Source organism: Thalassophryne amazonica, chromosome 17 (assembly GCF_902500255.1).
Source record: "Thalassophryne amazonica chromosome 17, fThaAma1.1, whole genome shotgun sequence".
NCBI classification, from domain to species: domain Eukaryota; kingdom Metazoa; phylum Chordata; class Actinopteri; order Batrachoidiformes; family Batrachoididae; genus Thalassophryne; species Thalassophryne amazonica.
This window is the reverse complement of record NC_047119.1, coordinates 12,018,724-12,035,026: the sequence shown is the minus strand read 5'-3', so window position 1 is coordinate 12,035,026 and position 16,303 is coordinate 12,018,724. Positions and strand designations below refer to the sequence as shown.

General features: G+C 42.7%; 1 protein-coding gene across 9 annotated transcripts in view; it reads left to right on the top strand.

The window, feature by feature from the left end:
- dab2ipb (DAB2 interacting protein b) overlaps nt 1-16,303 on the top strand; it is a 516,250-nt gene that overhangs the window by 440,732 nt on the left and 59,215 nt on the right. For all 9 annotated transcript variants that reach the window (XM_034193050.1, XM_034193052.1, XM_034193047.1 and 6 more), the window contains 4 exons: nt 771-915; nt 12,737-12,881; nt 13,009-13,245; nt 13,351-13,552. In XM_034193050.1, coding sequence (XP_034048941.1) covers nt 771-915; nt 12,737-12,881; nt 13,009-13,245; nt 13,351-13,552 — 729 coding nt within the window. The remainder of the gene's footprint in view (nt 1-770; nt 916-12,736; nt 12,882-13,008; nt 13,246-13,350; nt 13,553-16,303) is intronic.

The following is a 16,303-nucleotide window of genomic DNA, read 5'->3' as shown; positions in this document are numbered from 1 at the left end:
TTGTTGTGCCATACATCCAAGAACATCACCTCATGTTGCAGCAGGATAATGCACGGCCCCATGTTGCAAGGATCTGTACACAATTCTTGGAAGCTGAAAATGTCCCAGTTCTTGCATGGCCGGCATACTCACCGGACATGTCACCCATTGAGCATGTTTGGGATGCTCTGGATCGGCGTATACGACAGCGTGTACCAGTTCCTGCCAATATCCAGCAACTTCGCACAGCCATTGAAGAGGAGTGGACCAACATTCCACAGGCCACAATTGACAACCTGATCAACTCTATGTGAAGGAGATGTGTTGCACTGCATGAGGCAAATGGTGGTCACACCAGATACTGACTGGTATCCCCCCAATAAAACAAAACTGCACCTTTCAGAGTGGCCTTTTATTGTGGGCAGTCTAAGGCACACCTGTGCACTAATCATGGTGTCTAATCAGCATCTTGATATGGCACACCTGTGAGGTGGGATGGATTATCTCAGCAAAGGAGAAGTGCTCACTATCACAGATTTAGACTGGTTTGTGAACAATATTTGAGGGAAATGGTGATATTGTGTATGCGGAAAAAGTTTTAGATCTTTGAGTTCATCTCATACAAAATAGGAGCAAAACCAAAAGTGTTGCGTTTATATTTTTGTTGAGTGTAATTACACGTCTACATGACCAAACTTACTTTTTATGTAATTCATTATAAACCATGTACAAAAATAAAAAAAATAAAAAAATATGGAGTCAGAAGCTGACACTTCATCTCATTTCTCCAGGATTTCCTCACAGACCTGATGATGTCAGAGGTGGACCGCTGTGGGGAAAACGAGCACCTGATCTTCAGAGAAAACACACTGGCAACCAAGGCTATAGAGGAATACCTCAAACTGGTGGGACAGAAGTACCTGCAGGATGCTCTCGGTGAGTGGGGCAGAGATTTTGAACAAAGAGAAGGCTGGAATCTGTGAAAAAGACAGTCAGTTTTGCAAACAAACAAAGCTGAAATATGTTAGTTGGAGGAGTAGCAGCTGTTTCTTGGTGTTATCTATGTATGGACATGTTCCTGCAAAATTTACAGCACTTTCTTTTCCTCTTAACATTTGTTCACTTTTTGACCAGGTCATCAGATTGAGGGTGGCACAGTGGCTTCTGGTTAGCATTGTTGCCTCACAGGTAGAAAGTCCCAGATTTGCTTCCAATCTTACAGTAATGTGCCATCATTTTTATTTCTTGCAGATGTTTTTAAAGACAATGCTGTTTGCACCATGACACCAAATTCCTCATAGGTGAAAATCCACTTGGCAAAAAGATGATTCTGATTAGTTCTGTTGCCTCGTGTCTTCAGTGTTCGTGCAAAGTTGGCTCAAGTCCGTCTGTATGATTCCCTATACGCCGTGTCATTCCCAATGTTCACGCGGGCTGTAATCTACAAACGGCGCACATCGTTCCTGACACTCACATTGTGTGATTCTCTGTGTGTGCTTCTCTGGCTTCCTCACTGCAAGCAGAAGTGTCTGTGTACTCATCTCTCTCGGGGTCAATTCAGGGGAAATGTTGAGGCCTGGTAAATTATGCATCAGTGTTTTTGGGTTTTGCCGTTTGATGCCAAGTGAAACTATTAAAAAACTCTATGTAAATGACTCTTTGTGACATCAACTGGGACAACACAAGGACAGCCAAGTTTCTATGTAGACCACAAGGGACAGAAGACAGATCGCACCGATTTGTATTTCACTACCGATTTGAGTGGAATAGCAATGTCCAATCGGACGCTCTTTCTTTATGGACTGTTGACCCGTGGAGATCACAGCACTGATTATCCGTCTTTTACCACTGAAGGAGATCTTCTTATGTTTACTTATTTGTTTATTTATTGCACGAATTCCTTGATGCATGATTTTTTGGGGGGTTCTTCTTCTGGATCATTTGGTCTGCTTTTTGCTATCAGAAAGTCTACTATCTTAAGTCTCTGGATGTTGTGGGGCTGTCTTGGCTGACACGCCTCTGCAACATCGCGTGGCGATCGGGGACAGTGTCTCTGGATTGGCAGACTGGGGTGGTGGTCCCGCTGTTTAAGAAGGGGGACCGGAGGGTGTGTTCCAACTATAGGGGGATCACACTCCTCAGCCTCCCCGGTAAGGTCTATTCCAGAGTACTGGAGAGGAGAATTTGACCGATGGTTGAACCTCGGATTCAGGAGGAGCAGTGTGGTTTTCGTCCTGGTCGCGGCACACTGGTCGCGGCACACTGGACCAGCTCTACATGCTCCATCGGGTGCTCGAGGGTTCAACCAGTCCACATCCATGTTTGTGGATCTGGAGAAGGCATTCGACCGTGTCCCTCGGCGCACCCTGTGGGGAGTGCTCCGGGAGTACGGGGTCCGGGGTCCTTTGCTAAGGGCTATCCGGTCCCTGTACGACCGCAGCAGGAGCTTGGTTCGCATTGCCGGTAGTAAGTCAAACCTGTTTCCAGTGCACGTTGGCCTCCGCCAGGGCTGCCCTTTGTCACCGGTTCTGTTCATTATTTTTATGGACAGAATTTCTAGGCGCAGCCAGGGTGTAGAGGGGGTCTGGTTTGGGAACCACAGAATCTCGTCTCTGCTGTTTGCGGACAATGTGGTTCTGTTGGCTTCGTCAAATCAGGACCTTCAGCGTGCACTGGGGCGGTTTGCAGCTGAGTGTGAAGCGTCCGGGATGAAAATCAGCACCTCCAAATCTGAGGCCATGGTTCTCGACCGGAAAAAGGTGCTTTGCCCTCTTCAGGTCGGTGGAGTGTCCTTGTCTCAAGTGGAGGAGTTTAAGTGTCTCGGGGTCTTGTTCACGAGTGAGGGACGGATGGAGCGTGAGATCGATAGACGGATCGGTGCAGCATCTGCAGTGATGCAGTCACTGTATCGGACCGTCATGGTGAAGAGAGAGCTGAGTAGGGGGGCAAAGCTCTCGATTTACCGATCGATCTACGTTCCGATCCTCACCTATGGTCATGAGATTTGGCTCATGACCGAAAGAACGAGATCGCGAGTACAAGCGGCCGAGATGAGTTTCCTCCACAGGGTGGCTGGGCGCTCCCTTAGAGATAGGGTGAGGAGCTCGGTCACTCGGGAGGAGCTCGGAGTCGAGCCGCTGCTCCTCCACATTGAAAGGAGTCAGTTGAGGTGGCTCGGGCATCTTTTCCGGATGCCCCCTGGACGCCTCGCTGGAGAGGTGTTCCGGGCACGTCCCACTGGGAGGAGGCCCTGGGGAAGACCCAGGACACGCTGGAGGGATTACATCTCTCGGCTGGCTTGGGAACGCCTTGGGGGTTCCCCCGGAGGAGCTGGAGGAGGTGTGTGTGGATTGGGAGGTCTGAGCGGCTTTGCTTGAGCTGCTGCCCCCGCGACCCGACTCCGGATAAAGCGGAAGAAAATGGATGGATGGATGGAAAGAATATTTCTTGTGCAATGGTTTGGGATGTTTCTTGTTGAGTACTTCCTTTTGTCTTCATTGATTTTTGAAATAATTCAAAAGTTATTTACAGAGCTGTTGGTTTGGAATGTAGCATGAAAATGTATATTTGACAATTACTGCTGACCTTTAAAAACTGCACAATTTGCATTTTTTTTTTTTGTCATAGCTTCACCTGTAATTGCAATAGAGTTTCCAGCTAAACATCAAAACATCCAGCAATATATCCTGTTTATTGTTGTTGCGACCTGCTGTATCTAAGTACAAGGTCCAGATCTTAAATTGGGTTCCCAATAAGCTAAAGGTCCAAACAGCTAGACACAAATTGGCATGTTTTGAGTTAGTGTAGTAGTAGCTTTGGCCTCCAATGAGGTTTACTTTTAGTTTAATTAAACTCTAGTTTATGGTTTGTAGGTTTTTTGACTTGTTATTCCACATTCCAGGTTTTGCAAGATATTAGGCGGGTTTACAATACTCTCAAAACTGTGCAATTTGAAATACTGAATTGACAATCTGCTTCGTGGAAACATAGGTATTACAAAATACATGACTCAAATATTCCAAAAAAGCTTCCATGCTTGCACAAGGTATTTTTGTTTAGTTTTTTACAGGTGATTAAAAAATGCCATATTTAGCAAAACTCCAATGGAAACACAGGCGTTCGTGACATTTGAAAATACATTCAAAATGGTCCCCCTCACTAGTGGCCCCTCTCAAGAGAGGCCACCCCTCATATGTGGCAACATTTCTACTGCAACACTTGTCTTTCTATTGATTTCACCTTTCAAGAGAGGCCATCCTTCAAAGGCAGCCCACTCAAAAGAATGAAAATCCCCTCAACAGAGGCCATTGGAAATTCCCAACTGGGTTTTCCTACCGAAGTCATGTCAAAACTCTCCCACAAACGTGAGCTTGCGGGATTACTTCAGTAAACAAAAGAACAAAGAAAAATCGCTCCTGGTGGCAAAACGTCTGCATCTCAGAAAAGAAAAGCTTTAACGTTAGAAGAAAAGGTGAAATTCACTCGTTTGAATGAGAAAGGAGAAGGTTCCCAAAAGTTAGCTGTTGAAGAAACAGGAAGAAACTCTTGCATCATGTCCTGATGGTAATGGATGACGTTTCCAAGGCATCAGATGTTGCCAGGCATGTTAAAGATTTTATTTGCTTAAATGTTTTGTGGATTGATCTTGTTTTGATTGTACATCATTTTTGGGATTTTAAAAGACCACCTGTAGTACAGGTGGTCTTAATAGAGGTAGAGGGGGACCACTGTACATGGCACAAGTTTGTGTGGATGCAGAGACTGAGAGCTTTTTAAACATTATAAGAGACAATGCTATGGCAAGATTGGATTAAAATTTGACCAGTTAACGCTTAGCTTAGGCTCGTGTGTCATACATCATACTGACAAAGTGAGGAACCTTGGGGTAATTTTTGATCCTGCATTGCCCTTTGACCTCCACATTAGAAATATTACGAGGACTGCTTTCTTCCAACTGCGAAATATAGCGAAGATTCGTCCCATCCTGTCTATGGCTGATGCTGAGACCCTGATCCATGTGTTTATCTCTTCTATATAGATTGGACAACTGCAATGTTTTATTTTCTGATTTACCGCAGTCCAGCATTAGGGCTCTACAACTGGTTCAAATGCTGCTGCCAAACGTTTGATATGAAGCAGAAAGTTTGACCACATTACACCCATTTTGGCATCTCTTCACTGGCTTCCGGTCCCAATGAGATAAGATTTTAAGGTTCTGCTACTAGCCTATAAAATTCTTCATGGACTGGCACCTCCCTACTTAGCTGACCTTATTAAACCTTACGTACCAGCCCTGGCTTTGCGTTCTCAAGGTGCAGGACGTCTTTGTGTCCCTAGGGTAAATAAGAAGTCTGTGGGTCACAGAGCTTTCTCTTATCATGCCCCTGTTCTGTGGAATGATCTCCCTGCATCAATAAAACAGTCAGATTCTGTGGAGACTTTCAAGTCCAGACTTAAGACGCACTTATTTTCCCTTTCATATGGCTAGGATACTGGTATAGTATAGTTCTATGGCCCAAGCAGAGGGTCACCCCTTTGAGTCTGGTCTGCTTGAGGTTTCTTCCTCAGAGAGAGTTTTTCCTTACCACTGCTGCTCTGGGGATTGGTAAGGTTAGACCTTTCTTGTGTGAAGCGCCTTGAGGCAACTCTGTTGTGATTTGGTGCTATATAAATAAAAATAAATTGAAATTGAATTGAAATTGAAAAGATACAATTCTTGGGCTGTGACGTTTTGAACTTTGATTGAGTGGAAGACATGGTTTGTATCTGATTGGAGTCAATAAATCTGTGATGTTTTTCCGCTTACTTCATGCTTGTAGCAATATGTTATTGACTACTGTACACATGCTGGATTTTGTCTCCCCCTCAACAAAGGCCACCCCTCTGATGTGGCCACTTTTAGTCTGTAGTACAGGTGGTCTTAATAGAGGGGGACCACTGTACATGGCACAAGTTTGTGTGGATGCAGAGACTGAGAGCTTATTAAACATAAGAGACAACGCTATGGCAAGATTGGATTAAAAAAACAATGAAATGCCAGTACTTAGCAGGACTTGCACATCTGTCACCATGACAGTTACAATTACAGCTACTGTGAGAGTTTTGCAGAATTTATAGTTATCGTTTGAGGACAACAACGGTTGGTTGCAACGGAAACACTGTCATTTCGCAATTGTGTTTTGTTGACATCCTGAAAATATTGCTTAAATGCTGCCCAAATCTGTCATGTAAACCCGCCTGTTGTGACCACTTCATATTACAAATTAAATATTCAAATTCCCTTTGGCTGAAATCAATGGGAGAACTGGCTGCATCTGTCAAGAAGCTGAGTGATGAGAGCATCTGGGTGTGTGACTGTCCTGGGGAAAGACAAAGGTTCTGGTATAAATTGATTTCTTAGATTCAGCCACCAGCACTGTCTGTATGTGGGGAGAGTTTCAAACTTCTTGAGATTCACTTACCTCAGCACTGACATTCCTGTCTACAGGATCTCAGTCGACAGGGTAAAAGATGATTGGGAAAAGCTTATGGAGGCTTGACGTGATGGCACAGCGGCGTGTGGTATGTAACTAACATATTTGCTGGAGGATGATAAGGCAAAGAAAGGCTCACGGACCTTGACTTCATAGACAATGCTGTGACCTTTGCTGAGTCAATGGGTATCTTGATTTCACCACTTGAGAACTTGAGTGGGGATGAGTGGATCAATATTAGGATCTAGGCTTTCAATGATTTCCTGGACTTAGCCCTCAGAAATATACTTTTGTGAGGTGAAACTGTCAAACTTGTTGAGACATTAATTTAGCTTGGCAGTGATCTTCATATCACTGGGTCCTCAGCCTTTGAGATCGAGCAATGGCTGGAAAGTGCTAACAGAGTTATGATGTCAGTAGACAGAGGTGTTTGGCAATGCAATATATTTGTAGAACAATGAAATTTAAAGTATTTATGGTTCTGGTGGGACTGAGACTATTTGTATTAATGATTGACCTCAGTTGGCGACTAGATCTTTTAGGTATGAGGTCTCTCCAGAGAATCCTTGGGTACTGCTTCGGATGAGGAGTATCACTTGCATTGTCAGGCCATGTGGCACATTTCTCTGGTCATGATCCAGTACACAGGCACATCAGTGTTGAGGACCCCAGTGGTTGGAGAAGGCCAAAGGGCCACCCGCATTTCACCTGAGTTAGACTTTATCTGCTTGGCTTGTTGCCATCCTTTACCCAAGTTGGTTCTGCAGTGTGGTGGATACACAAATGTGTGGCACTAGTGTGTGCTCCCACACCTGAGTTGATGAGGAACCCAGTCTTTGAGTCTTAATGTATGATTGTGAGAACGAGATGCTCAACAGTGACCTAAGATGATGACTGGACGTCTTATGTACTAGGTCACTCTGTCGAATCCTTGAGTACCACTGGAATGGTTTTATATCAAATGACCAGTTACTTTGGGTAACTCAGATGAGGTGTGTTATGTGTATTGTCACATTTTGACGCAAAAAGTGTAGTTTTGACCAAATGTCAATGTGTGACAAGTTGGGTACCCCCTTTATGTCATTTAGTAACATAGGGGGAAATGCAAACTTTGACCCTAATCTTAATCATGACCATAATCAATCAATCAATCAATCAATTTTTTATATAGCGCCAAATCACAACAAACAGTTGCCCCAAGGCGCTTTATACTGTAAGGCAAGGCCATACAATAATTACGTAAAACCCCAACGGTCAAAACGACCCCCTGTGAGCAAGCACTTGGCTACAGTGGCAAGGAAAAACTCCCTTTTAACAGGAAGAAACCTCCAGCAGAACCAGGCTCAGGGAGGGGCAGTCTTCTGCTGGGACTGGTTGGGGCTGAGGGAGAGAACCAGGAAAAAGACATGCTGTGGAGGGGAGCAGAGATCGATCACTAATGATTAAATGCAGAGTGGTGCATACAGAGCAAAAAGAGAAAGAAACAGTGCATCATGGGAACCCCCCCAGCAGTCTACGTCTATAGCAGCATAACTAAGGGATGGTTCAGGGTCACCCGATCCAGCCCTAACTATAAGCTTTAGCAAAAAGGAAAGTTTTAAGCCTAATTTTAAAAGTAGAGAGGGTGTCTGTCTCCCTGATCCGAATTGGGAGCTGGTTCCACAGGAGAGGAGCCTGAAAGCTGAAGGCTCTGCCTCCCATTCTACTCTTACAAACCCTAGGAACTACAAGTAAGCCTGCAGTCTGAGAGCGAAGCGCTCTATTGGGGTGATATGGTACTACGAGGTCCCTAAGATAAGATGGGACCTGATTATTCAAAACCTTATAAGTAAGAAGAAGAATTTTAAATTCTATTCTAGAATTAACAGGAAGCCAATGAAGAGAGGCCAATATGGGTGAGATATGCTCTCTCCTTCTAGTCCCCGTTAGTACTCTAGCTGCAGCATTTTGAATTAACTGAAGGCTTTTCAGGGAACTTTTAGGACAACCTGATAATAATGAATTACAGTAGTCCAGCCTAGAGGAAATAAATGCATGAATTAGTTTTTCAGCATCACTCTGAGACAAGACCTTTCTAATTTTAGAGATATTGCGTAAATGCAAAAAAGCAGTCCTACATATTTGTTTAATATGCGCTTTGAATGACATATCCTGATCAAAAATGACTCCAAGATTTCTCACAGTATTACTAGAGGTCAGGGTAATGCCATCCAGAGTAAGGATCTGGTTAGACACCATGTTTCTAATAACCTCAGTTTTATCTGAGTTTAAAAGCAGGAAATTAGAGGTCATCCATGTCTTTATGTCTGTAAGACAATCCTGCAGTTTAGCTAATTGGTGTGTGTCCTCTGGCTTCATGGATAGATAAAGCTGGGTATCATCTGCGTAACAATGAAAATTTAAGCAATACCGTCTAATAATACTGCCTAAGGGAAGCATGTATAAAGTGAATAAAATTGGTCCTAGCACAGAACCTTGTGGAACTCCATAATTAACCTTAGTCTGTGAAGAAGATTCCCCATTTACATGAACAAATTGTAATCTATTAGACAAATATGATTCAAACCACCGCAGCACAGTGCCTTTAATACCTATGGCATGCTCTAATCTCTGTAATAAAATTTTATGGTCAACAGTATCAAAAGCAGCACTGAGGTCTAACAGAACAAGCACAGAGATGAGTCCACTGTCTGAGGCCATAAGAAGATCATTTGTAACCTTCACTAATGCTGTTTCTGTACTATGATGAATTCTAAAACCTGACTGAAATTCTTCAAATAGACCATTCCTCTGCAGATGATCAGTTAGCTGTTTTCCAACTACCCTTTCAAGAATTTTTCAGAGAAAAGGAAGGTTGGAGATTGGCCTATAATTAGCTAAGATAGCTGGGTCAAGTGATGGCTTTTTAAGTAATGGTTTAATTACTGCCACCTTAAAAGCCTGTGGTACATAGCCAACTAACAAAGATAGATTGATCATACTTAAGATCGAAGCATTAAATAATGGTAGGGCTTTCTTGAGCAGCCTGGTAGGAATGGGGTCTAATAGACATGTTGATGGTTTGGATGAAGTAACTAATGAAAATAACTCAGACAGAACAATCTGAGAGAAAGAGTCTAACCAAATACCGGCATCACTGAAAGCAGCCAAAGATAACGATACGTCTTTGGGATGGTTATGAGTAATTTTTTCTCTAATAGTTAAAATTTTGTTAGCAAAGAAAGTCATGAAGTCATTACTAGTTAAAGTTAATGGAATACTCAGCTCAATAGAGCTCTGACTCTTTGTCAGCCTGGCTACAGTGCTGAAAAGAAACCTGGGGTTGTTCTTATTTTCTTCAATTAGTGTAGTTAGTAGTAAGATGTCCTAGCTTTACGGACGGCTTTTTTATAGAGCAACAGACTCTTTTTCCAGGCTAAGTGAAGATCTTCTAAATTAGTGAGACGCCATTTCCTCTCCAACTTACGGGTTATCTGCTTTAAGCTACGAGTTTGTGAGTTATACCACGGAGTCAGGCACTTCTGATTTAAAGCTCTCTTTTTCAGAGGAGCTACAGCATCCAAAGTTGTCTTCAATGAGGATGTAAAACTACTGATGAGATACTCTATCTCACTTACAGAGTTTAGGTAGCTACTCTGCACTGTGTTGGTATATGGCATTAGAGAACATAAAGAAGGAATCATATCCTTAAACCTAGTTACAGCGCTTTCTGAAAGACTTCTAGTGTAATGAAACTTATTCCCCACTTCTGGGTAGTCCATCAGAGTAAATGTAAATGTTATTAAGAAATGATCAGACAGAAGGGAGTTTTCAGGGAATACTGTTAAGTCTTCTATTTCCATACCATAAGTCAGAACAAGATCTAAGATATGATTAAAGTGGTGGGTGGACTCATTTGCATTTTGAGCAAAGCCAGTAGAGTCTAATAATAGATTAAATGCAGTGTTGAGGCTGTCATTCTCAGCATCTGTGTGGATGTTAAAATCGCCCACTATAATTATCTTATCTGAGCTAAGCACTAAGTCAGACAAAAGGTCTGAAAATTCACAGAGAAACTCACAGTAACGACCAGGTGGACGATAGATAATAACAAATAAAACTGGTTTTTGGGACTTCCAATTTGGATGGACAAGACTGAGAGTCAAGCTTTCAAATGAATTAAAGCTCTGTCTAGGTTTTTGATTAATTAATAAGCTGGAATGGAAGATTCCTCCGCCTCGGCCCGTGCTACGAGCATTCTGGCAGTTAGTGTGACTCGGGGGTGTTGACTCATTTAAACTAACATATTCATCCTGCTGTAACCAGGTTTCTGTAAGGCAGAATAAATCAATATGTTGATCAATTATTATATCATTTACCAACAGGGACTTAGAAGAGAGAGACCTAATGTTTAATAGACCACATTTAACTGTTTTAGTCTGTGGTGCAGTTGAAGGTGCTATATTATTTTTTCTTTTTGAATTTTTATGCTTAAATAGATTTTTACCGGTTATTGGTGGTCTGGGAGCAGGCACCGTCTCTACGGGGATGGAGTAATGAGGAGATGGCAGGGGGAGAGAAGCTGCAGAGAGGTGTGTAAGACTACAACTCTGCTTCCTGGTCCCAACCTTGGATAGTCACGGTTTGGAGGATTTAAGAAAATTGGCCAGATTTCTAGAAATGAGAGCTGCTCCATCCAAAGTGGGATGGATGCCGTCTCTCCTAACAAGACCAGGTTTTCCCCAGAAGCGTTGCCAATTATCTATGAAGCCCACCTCATTTTTTGGACACCACTCAGACAGCCAGCAATTCAAGGAGAACATGCGGCTAAACATGTCACTCCCGGTCCGATTGGGGAGGGGCCCAGAGAAAACTACAGAGTCCGACATTGTTTTTGCAAAGTTACACACCGATTCAATGTTAATTTTAGTGACCTCCGATTGGCGTAACCGGGTGTCATTACTGCCGACGTGAATTACAATCTTACCAAATTTACGCTTAGCCTTAGCCAGCAGTTTCAAATTTCCTTCAATGTCGCCTGCTCTGGCCCCCGGAAGACAATTGACTATGGTTGCTGGTGTCGCTAACTTCACATTTCTCAAAACAGAGTTGCCAATAACCAGAGTTTGATCCTCGGCGGGTGTGTCACCGAGTGGGGAAAAACGGTTAGAAATGTGAACGGGTTGGCGGTGTACACAGGGCTTCTGTTTAGAACTACGCTTCCTCCTCACAGTCACCCAGTCGGCCTGCTTTCCCGGCTGCTCGGGATCTGCCAGAGGGGAACTAACGGCGGCTAAGCTACCTTGGTCCGCACCGACTACAGGGGCCTGGCTAGCTGTAGAATTTTCCACGGTGCGGAGCCGAGTCTCCAATTCGCCCAGCCTGGCCTCCAAAGCTACGAATAAGCTACACTTATTACAAGTACCATTACTGCTAAAGGAGGCCGAGGAATAACTAAACATTTCACACCCAGAGCAGAAAAGTGTGGGAGAGACAGGAGAAGCCGCCATGCTAAATCGGCTAAGAGCTAGTAGCTGCGCTAAGCTAGCGGATTCCTAAAAACACGCAAAGTGAATAATGTGTAAATAATTTAGAGGTGATTCAGCAGAGGGAGTGCTTTAGTTAAGGCACGTGAAGATTACACTGGGAAACAAATCGTTATCTAGTTAACTAGATCAATCTAACTGCACAGATTAAACAGCTAACAGATACAGCAAAACACCGCTGTGCTCCGGAACAGGAAGTGATACAATACCACAGTGAGAGCCAACCACCAGTAGAGGCAAGCCGCTAACCCAACCCAAATGTAATTAAACATTCCATGATGATGCAGAAGTAAAGCTGTCTGCTGTCACAGAGACGTGTTTCCCCACACATCACGAAATTACACGAAGAGGATACAGTTCTTCACATCGTGATGCAAAGGTCACTGACCAAGCAACAAAATATGATGAGCCGAGAGTGAGAATGTGTAGTAATTATGGACACAATGACAATATGGTTCCCTGAGCGTGATCTCGCACGTGTTGAAAACCTCAGTAACTCGATGAGGCCAAGCAGATGCTTGATTGTCACCTAGGTTTGATAGACAGATTGCTACTTTCAGGAGACAGTGGCAATCTGCCTAGTTGGTTGCCAATTGGGACACAACCCAGTTATGTCGGCTGATGGATGAGTAAATACCAATGCATATTGACTTTTACCTTATGTGAGAGAGATGTGAGATAAGTAGACAGTTTCTGTTAGATGGTTTTCTTCATTGCAATCCACATCTCACTGTGCTGTAATTGTTTTATTCGTTTTAGGTGAGTTCATCAAGGCTTTGTATGAGTCAGATGAAAACTGTGAAGTGGATCCATCCAAGTGTTCTTCAGGTGATCTCCCAGAACACCAGAGTAACCTGAAGATGTGTTGTGAGCTGGCCTTCTGCAAAATCATCAACTCCTACTGGTGAATACTGGAGCACAGCCTCTCCACTCTACATGTATTGTTTTGTTCAACAATGATTGCATCCGTGTCCATGTGTGGTGTGCGGTATTTAAATGCAGTTTTCTTCCCTGTTGCTGCTTCTTGGCAGTGTATTTCCACGAGAACTGAAGGAGGTGTTCGCCTCATGGCGGCAGGAATGCAGCAATCGAGGCCGGCCTGACATCAGCGAGCGTTTGATAAGCGCATCATTGTTCCTACGGTTTCTATGTCCAGCCATCATGTCCCCATCACTTTTCAATTTGATGCAAGAATACCCCGATGACCGCACTGCTCGAACACTGACGCTCATTGCTAAAGTCACACAAAACCTCGCCAACTTCACCAAGTAAGTGTGCTGAGTTTGGCATTTTAATCAAGGAACCATGTTGTACTGGTGAAACTCAGTTTCTCTCATATATTATGTTCCTTTCGTGTCCCTGTTTGCATTCAGATTTGGTAGCAAGGAGGAGTACATGTCCTTCATGAACCAGTTCTTGGAACACGAGTGGACCAATATGCAACGTTTCCTGCTTGAAATCTCAAATCCAGAAACAATCTCCAACACGGCCGGGTTTGAGGGGTACATCGACCTTGGCAGGGAACTGTCTACTCTGCACTCCCTCCTCTCTGAGGTGGTGTCACAAATGGAACAGGTACAGTACACCAAATGTGTTAGATGTCATCAAGTCTTCAAGTTCTCCAGAGAAAGATGGATCCTTGAAAAAACACAAAACTGGAAGGTCTAAATCTAGAAGGAAAAAAACATTGAAGATTTAACCAATTTATAAACTTTGGAGTTTTTGTGAGTGAGGAAAGCAGTCAGATCATAAAGTATGTTTTAAAATGTTGGACAAGATATGCCTAGTCACATCCACCACACTACAGAACTCACCTGGATCCTAGATGGCAACCAGTCCTCTCCACCTCCCAATACACTAGCTATATCAACATAAAATTGTACAAGACCACTGGGAATAGTTAAAGTTGGAGTTGAGGTTGTGTTTGCAAATCACAGCTGTTGTTATATGATGGTTGTAGCTGTTTAGTTATGAACGAGAATTAATTTGGACACCCTGAGTAAAAGTGGAAGTAGGAGTCATTGCCTCCTCAATGTGAGTAAATTAGCAAAATAATTATTGCTGTTGTGTCAGTGTGCTACTACTCACAATAAACTCATAATCTTAACTGAGATTAGCTCCATGCAGAGATGTACACAAGCACACATACAAATAATTGAAGTTATTATAATATATCTTTAGGCATACTTTCCACCAACTATTATGGACAAAGATGAGATTGTCAATTTTTACCCATGATTGATGGATTTTGAGGAAAAAAATGTGTTGAAATGTTCCTTTGGTTAGCAAAGAATTGAAAACATTATGAGGCAGCTTCAGATCTGTTTTGGTGTGTTCCTTTAATCTCTTTCCCAGTATTACAAGAGCCAACCTTATGACATCATAATCACTTATGCTGCACTATGGTTTATATGCCCAGTGGGAAAAAAAAACAAAAACAAAACACATGTAATAACTTTATAACTCTTAATAATTATAGTTCTGTGTGTGCTACTTTTGCTCTTGGACTTAGGAAACCATTATTTCAAATGCATGTTTTATTCATCATATCATTTCAAAGCAATACTTTATTTTCAGTGGTATTCTTTATTTATTTATTTTTTACATAGTGCTGTTAAGATTTTTATGGGTTTATAAAAAATGACATCACCAAATGAACAAAATCAAGACTTTTATATCATTAAAAATGACAGCAAAATAATAAAAAATTGATATACTGGAACGCATATCCAAACTTTCAAAAGTAAGAAGTTTGAGATATATATATATATATATATATATATATATATATATATACACACACACACACACACACACACACACACACACACACACACACACACACACACACAGTGAGGAAAATAAGTATTTGAACACCCTGCAATTTTGCAAGTTCTCCCACTTAGAAATCATGGAGGGGTCTGAAATTTTCATCCAGAAATCACAATGTATGATTTTTTTAATAATTTATTTGTATGTTACTTCTGCAAATAAGTATTTGAACACCTACCAACCAGCAAGAATTCTGGCTCACACAGACGTGTTAATTTTTCTTTTAGAAGCCCTCTTATTCTGCATTCTTTACCTGTATTAATTGCACCTGTTTGAATATGTTACCTGTATAAATGACACCTGTTCACACACTCAATCAATCACACTCCAACCTGTCCACCATAGCCAAGACCAAAGAGCTGTCTAAGGATACCAGGGACAAAACTGTAGAGCTACACAAGGCTGGGATGGACTACAGGACAACAGGCAAGCAGCTTAGTAGAAGACAACAACTGTTATGATTATTTATTAGAAAGTGGAAGAAACACAAGATGACTGTCAATCTCCCTCGGTCTGGGATTCCATGCAAGATCTCACTTTGTGGGGTAAGGATGATTCTGAGAAAGCTCAGAACTACAGAGGAGGACCTGGTCAATGACCTGGAGAGAGCTGGGACCACAGTCACAAAGATTACATTAGTAACACATGATGCTGTCATGGTTTAAAATCCTGCAGGGCAGCAAGGTCCCCCTGCTCAAGCCAGCACATGTCCAGGCCCGTTTGAAGTTCACCAGTGACCATCTGGATGATCCAGAGGAAGCATGGGAGAAGGTCATGTGGTCAGATGAGACCACAATAGCGCTTTTTGGAATCAACTCCACTTACCATGTTTAGAGGATGAGAACAACACCAAGAAAACCACCCCAACTGTGAAGCATGGGGTGGAAACATCATACTCTGGGGGTGCTCTTCTGCAAAGCGGACAGGACGACTGCCCTGTATTGAAGGGAGGATGGATGGGGTCATGTATTGTGAGATTTTGGCAAACAACCTCCTTCCCTCAGTAAGAGCATTGAAGATGGGTCATGGCTGGGTCTTCCAGCATGACAATGACCCCGAACCAGTGGTGGGCACAGATAACCAAAATTTATTTTGATAACAGATAATCAGATAACTGAAAAGTTATCTTTGATAAAGATAAACCGATAAACCACCCAAAAATGTATCGGAAGTTACAGATAAGCGATAACGATAAATTCCAGTATTGTCTCTGGTACATTTGCAACTACTAACAAGCTGAATTTGAATTTTAACACCACAATCGCTTTTGGAAGCATCAAAAGCGACAAAAGACCCAAACAATGAGCCCACACTTCTATGTTTGAACATCCTGCCCCCTGCTGGAAGCTTTTGTTTACTATACAGCTTACAGCACAGAAGCAAGCTGAGAACAACCACAAAGCCAGCTCTCTACCACTCACAATGCTCCGGTCAGGCGGAGGTCTTGGAAAATTAAGTCATACTGGCTTATGGTTTGGTGTGAATACTGTTAGA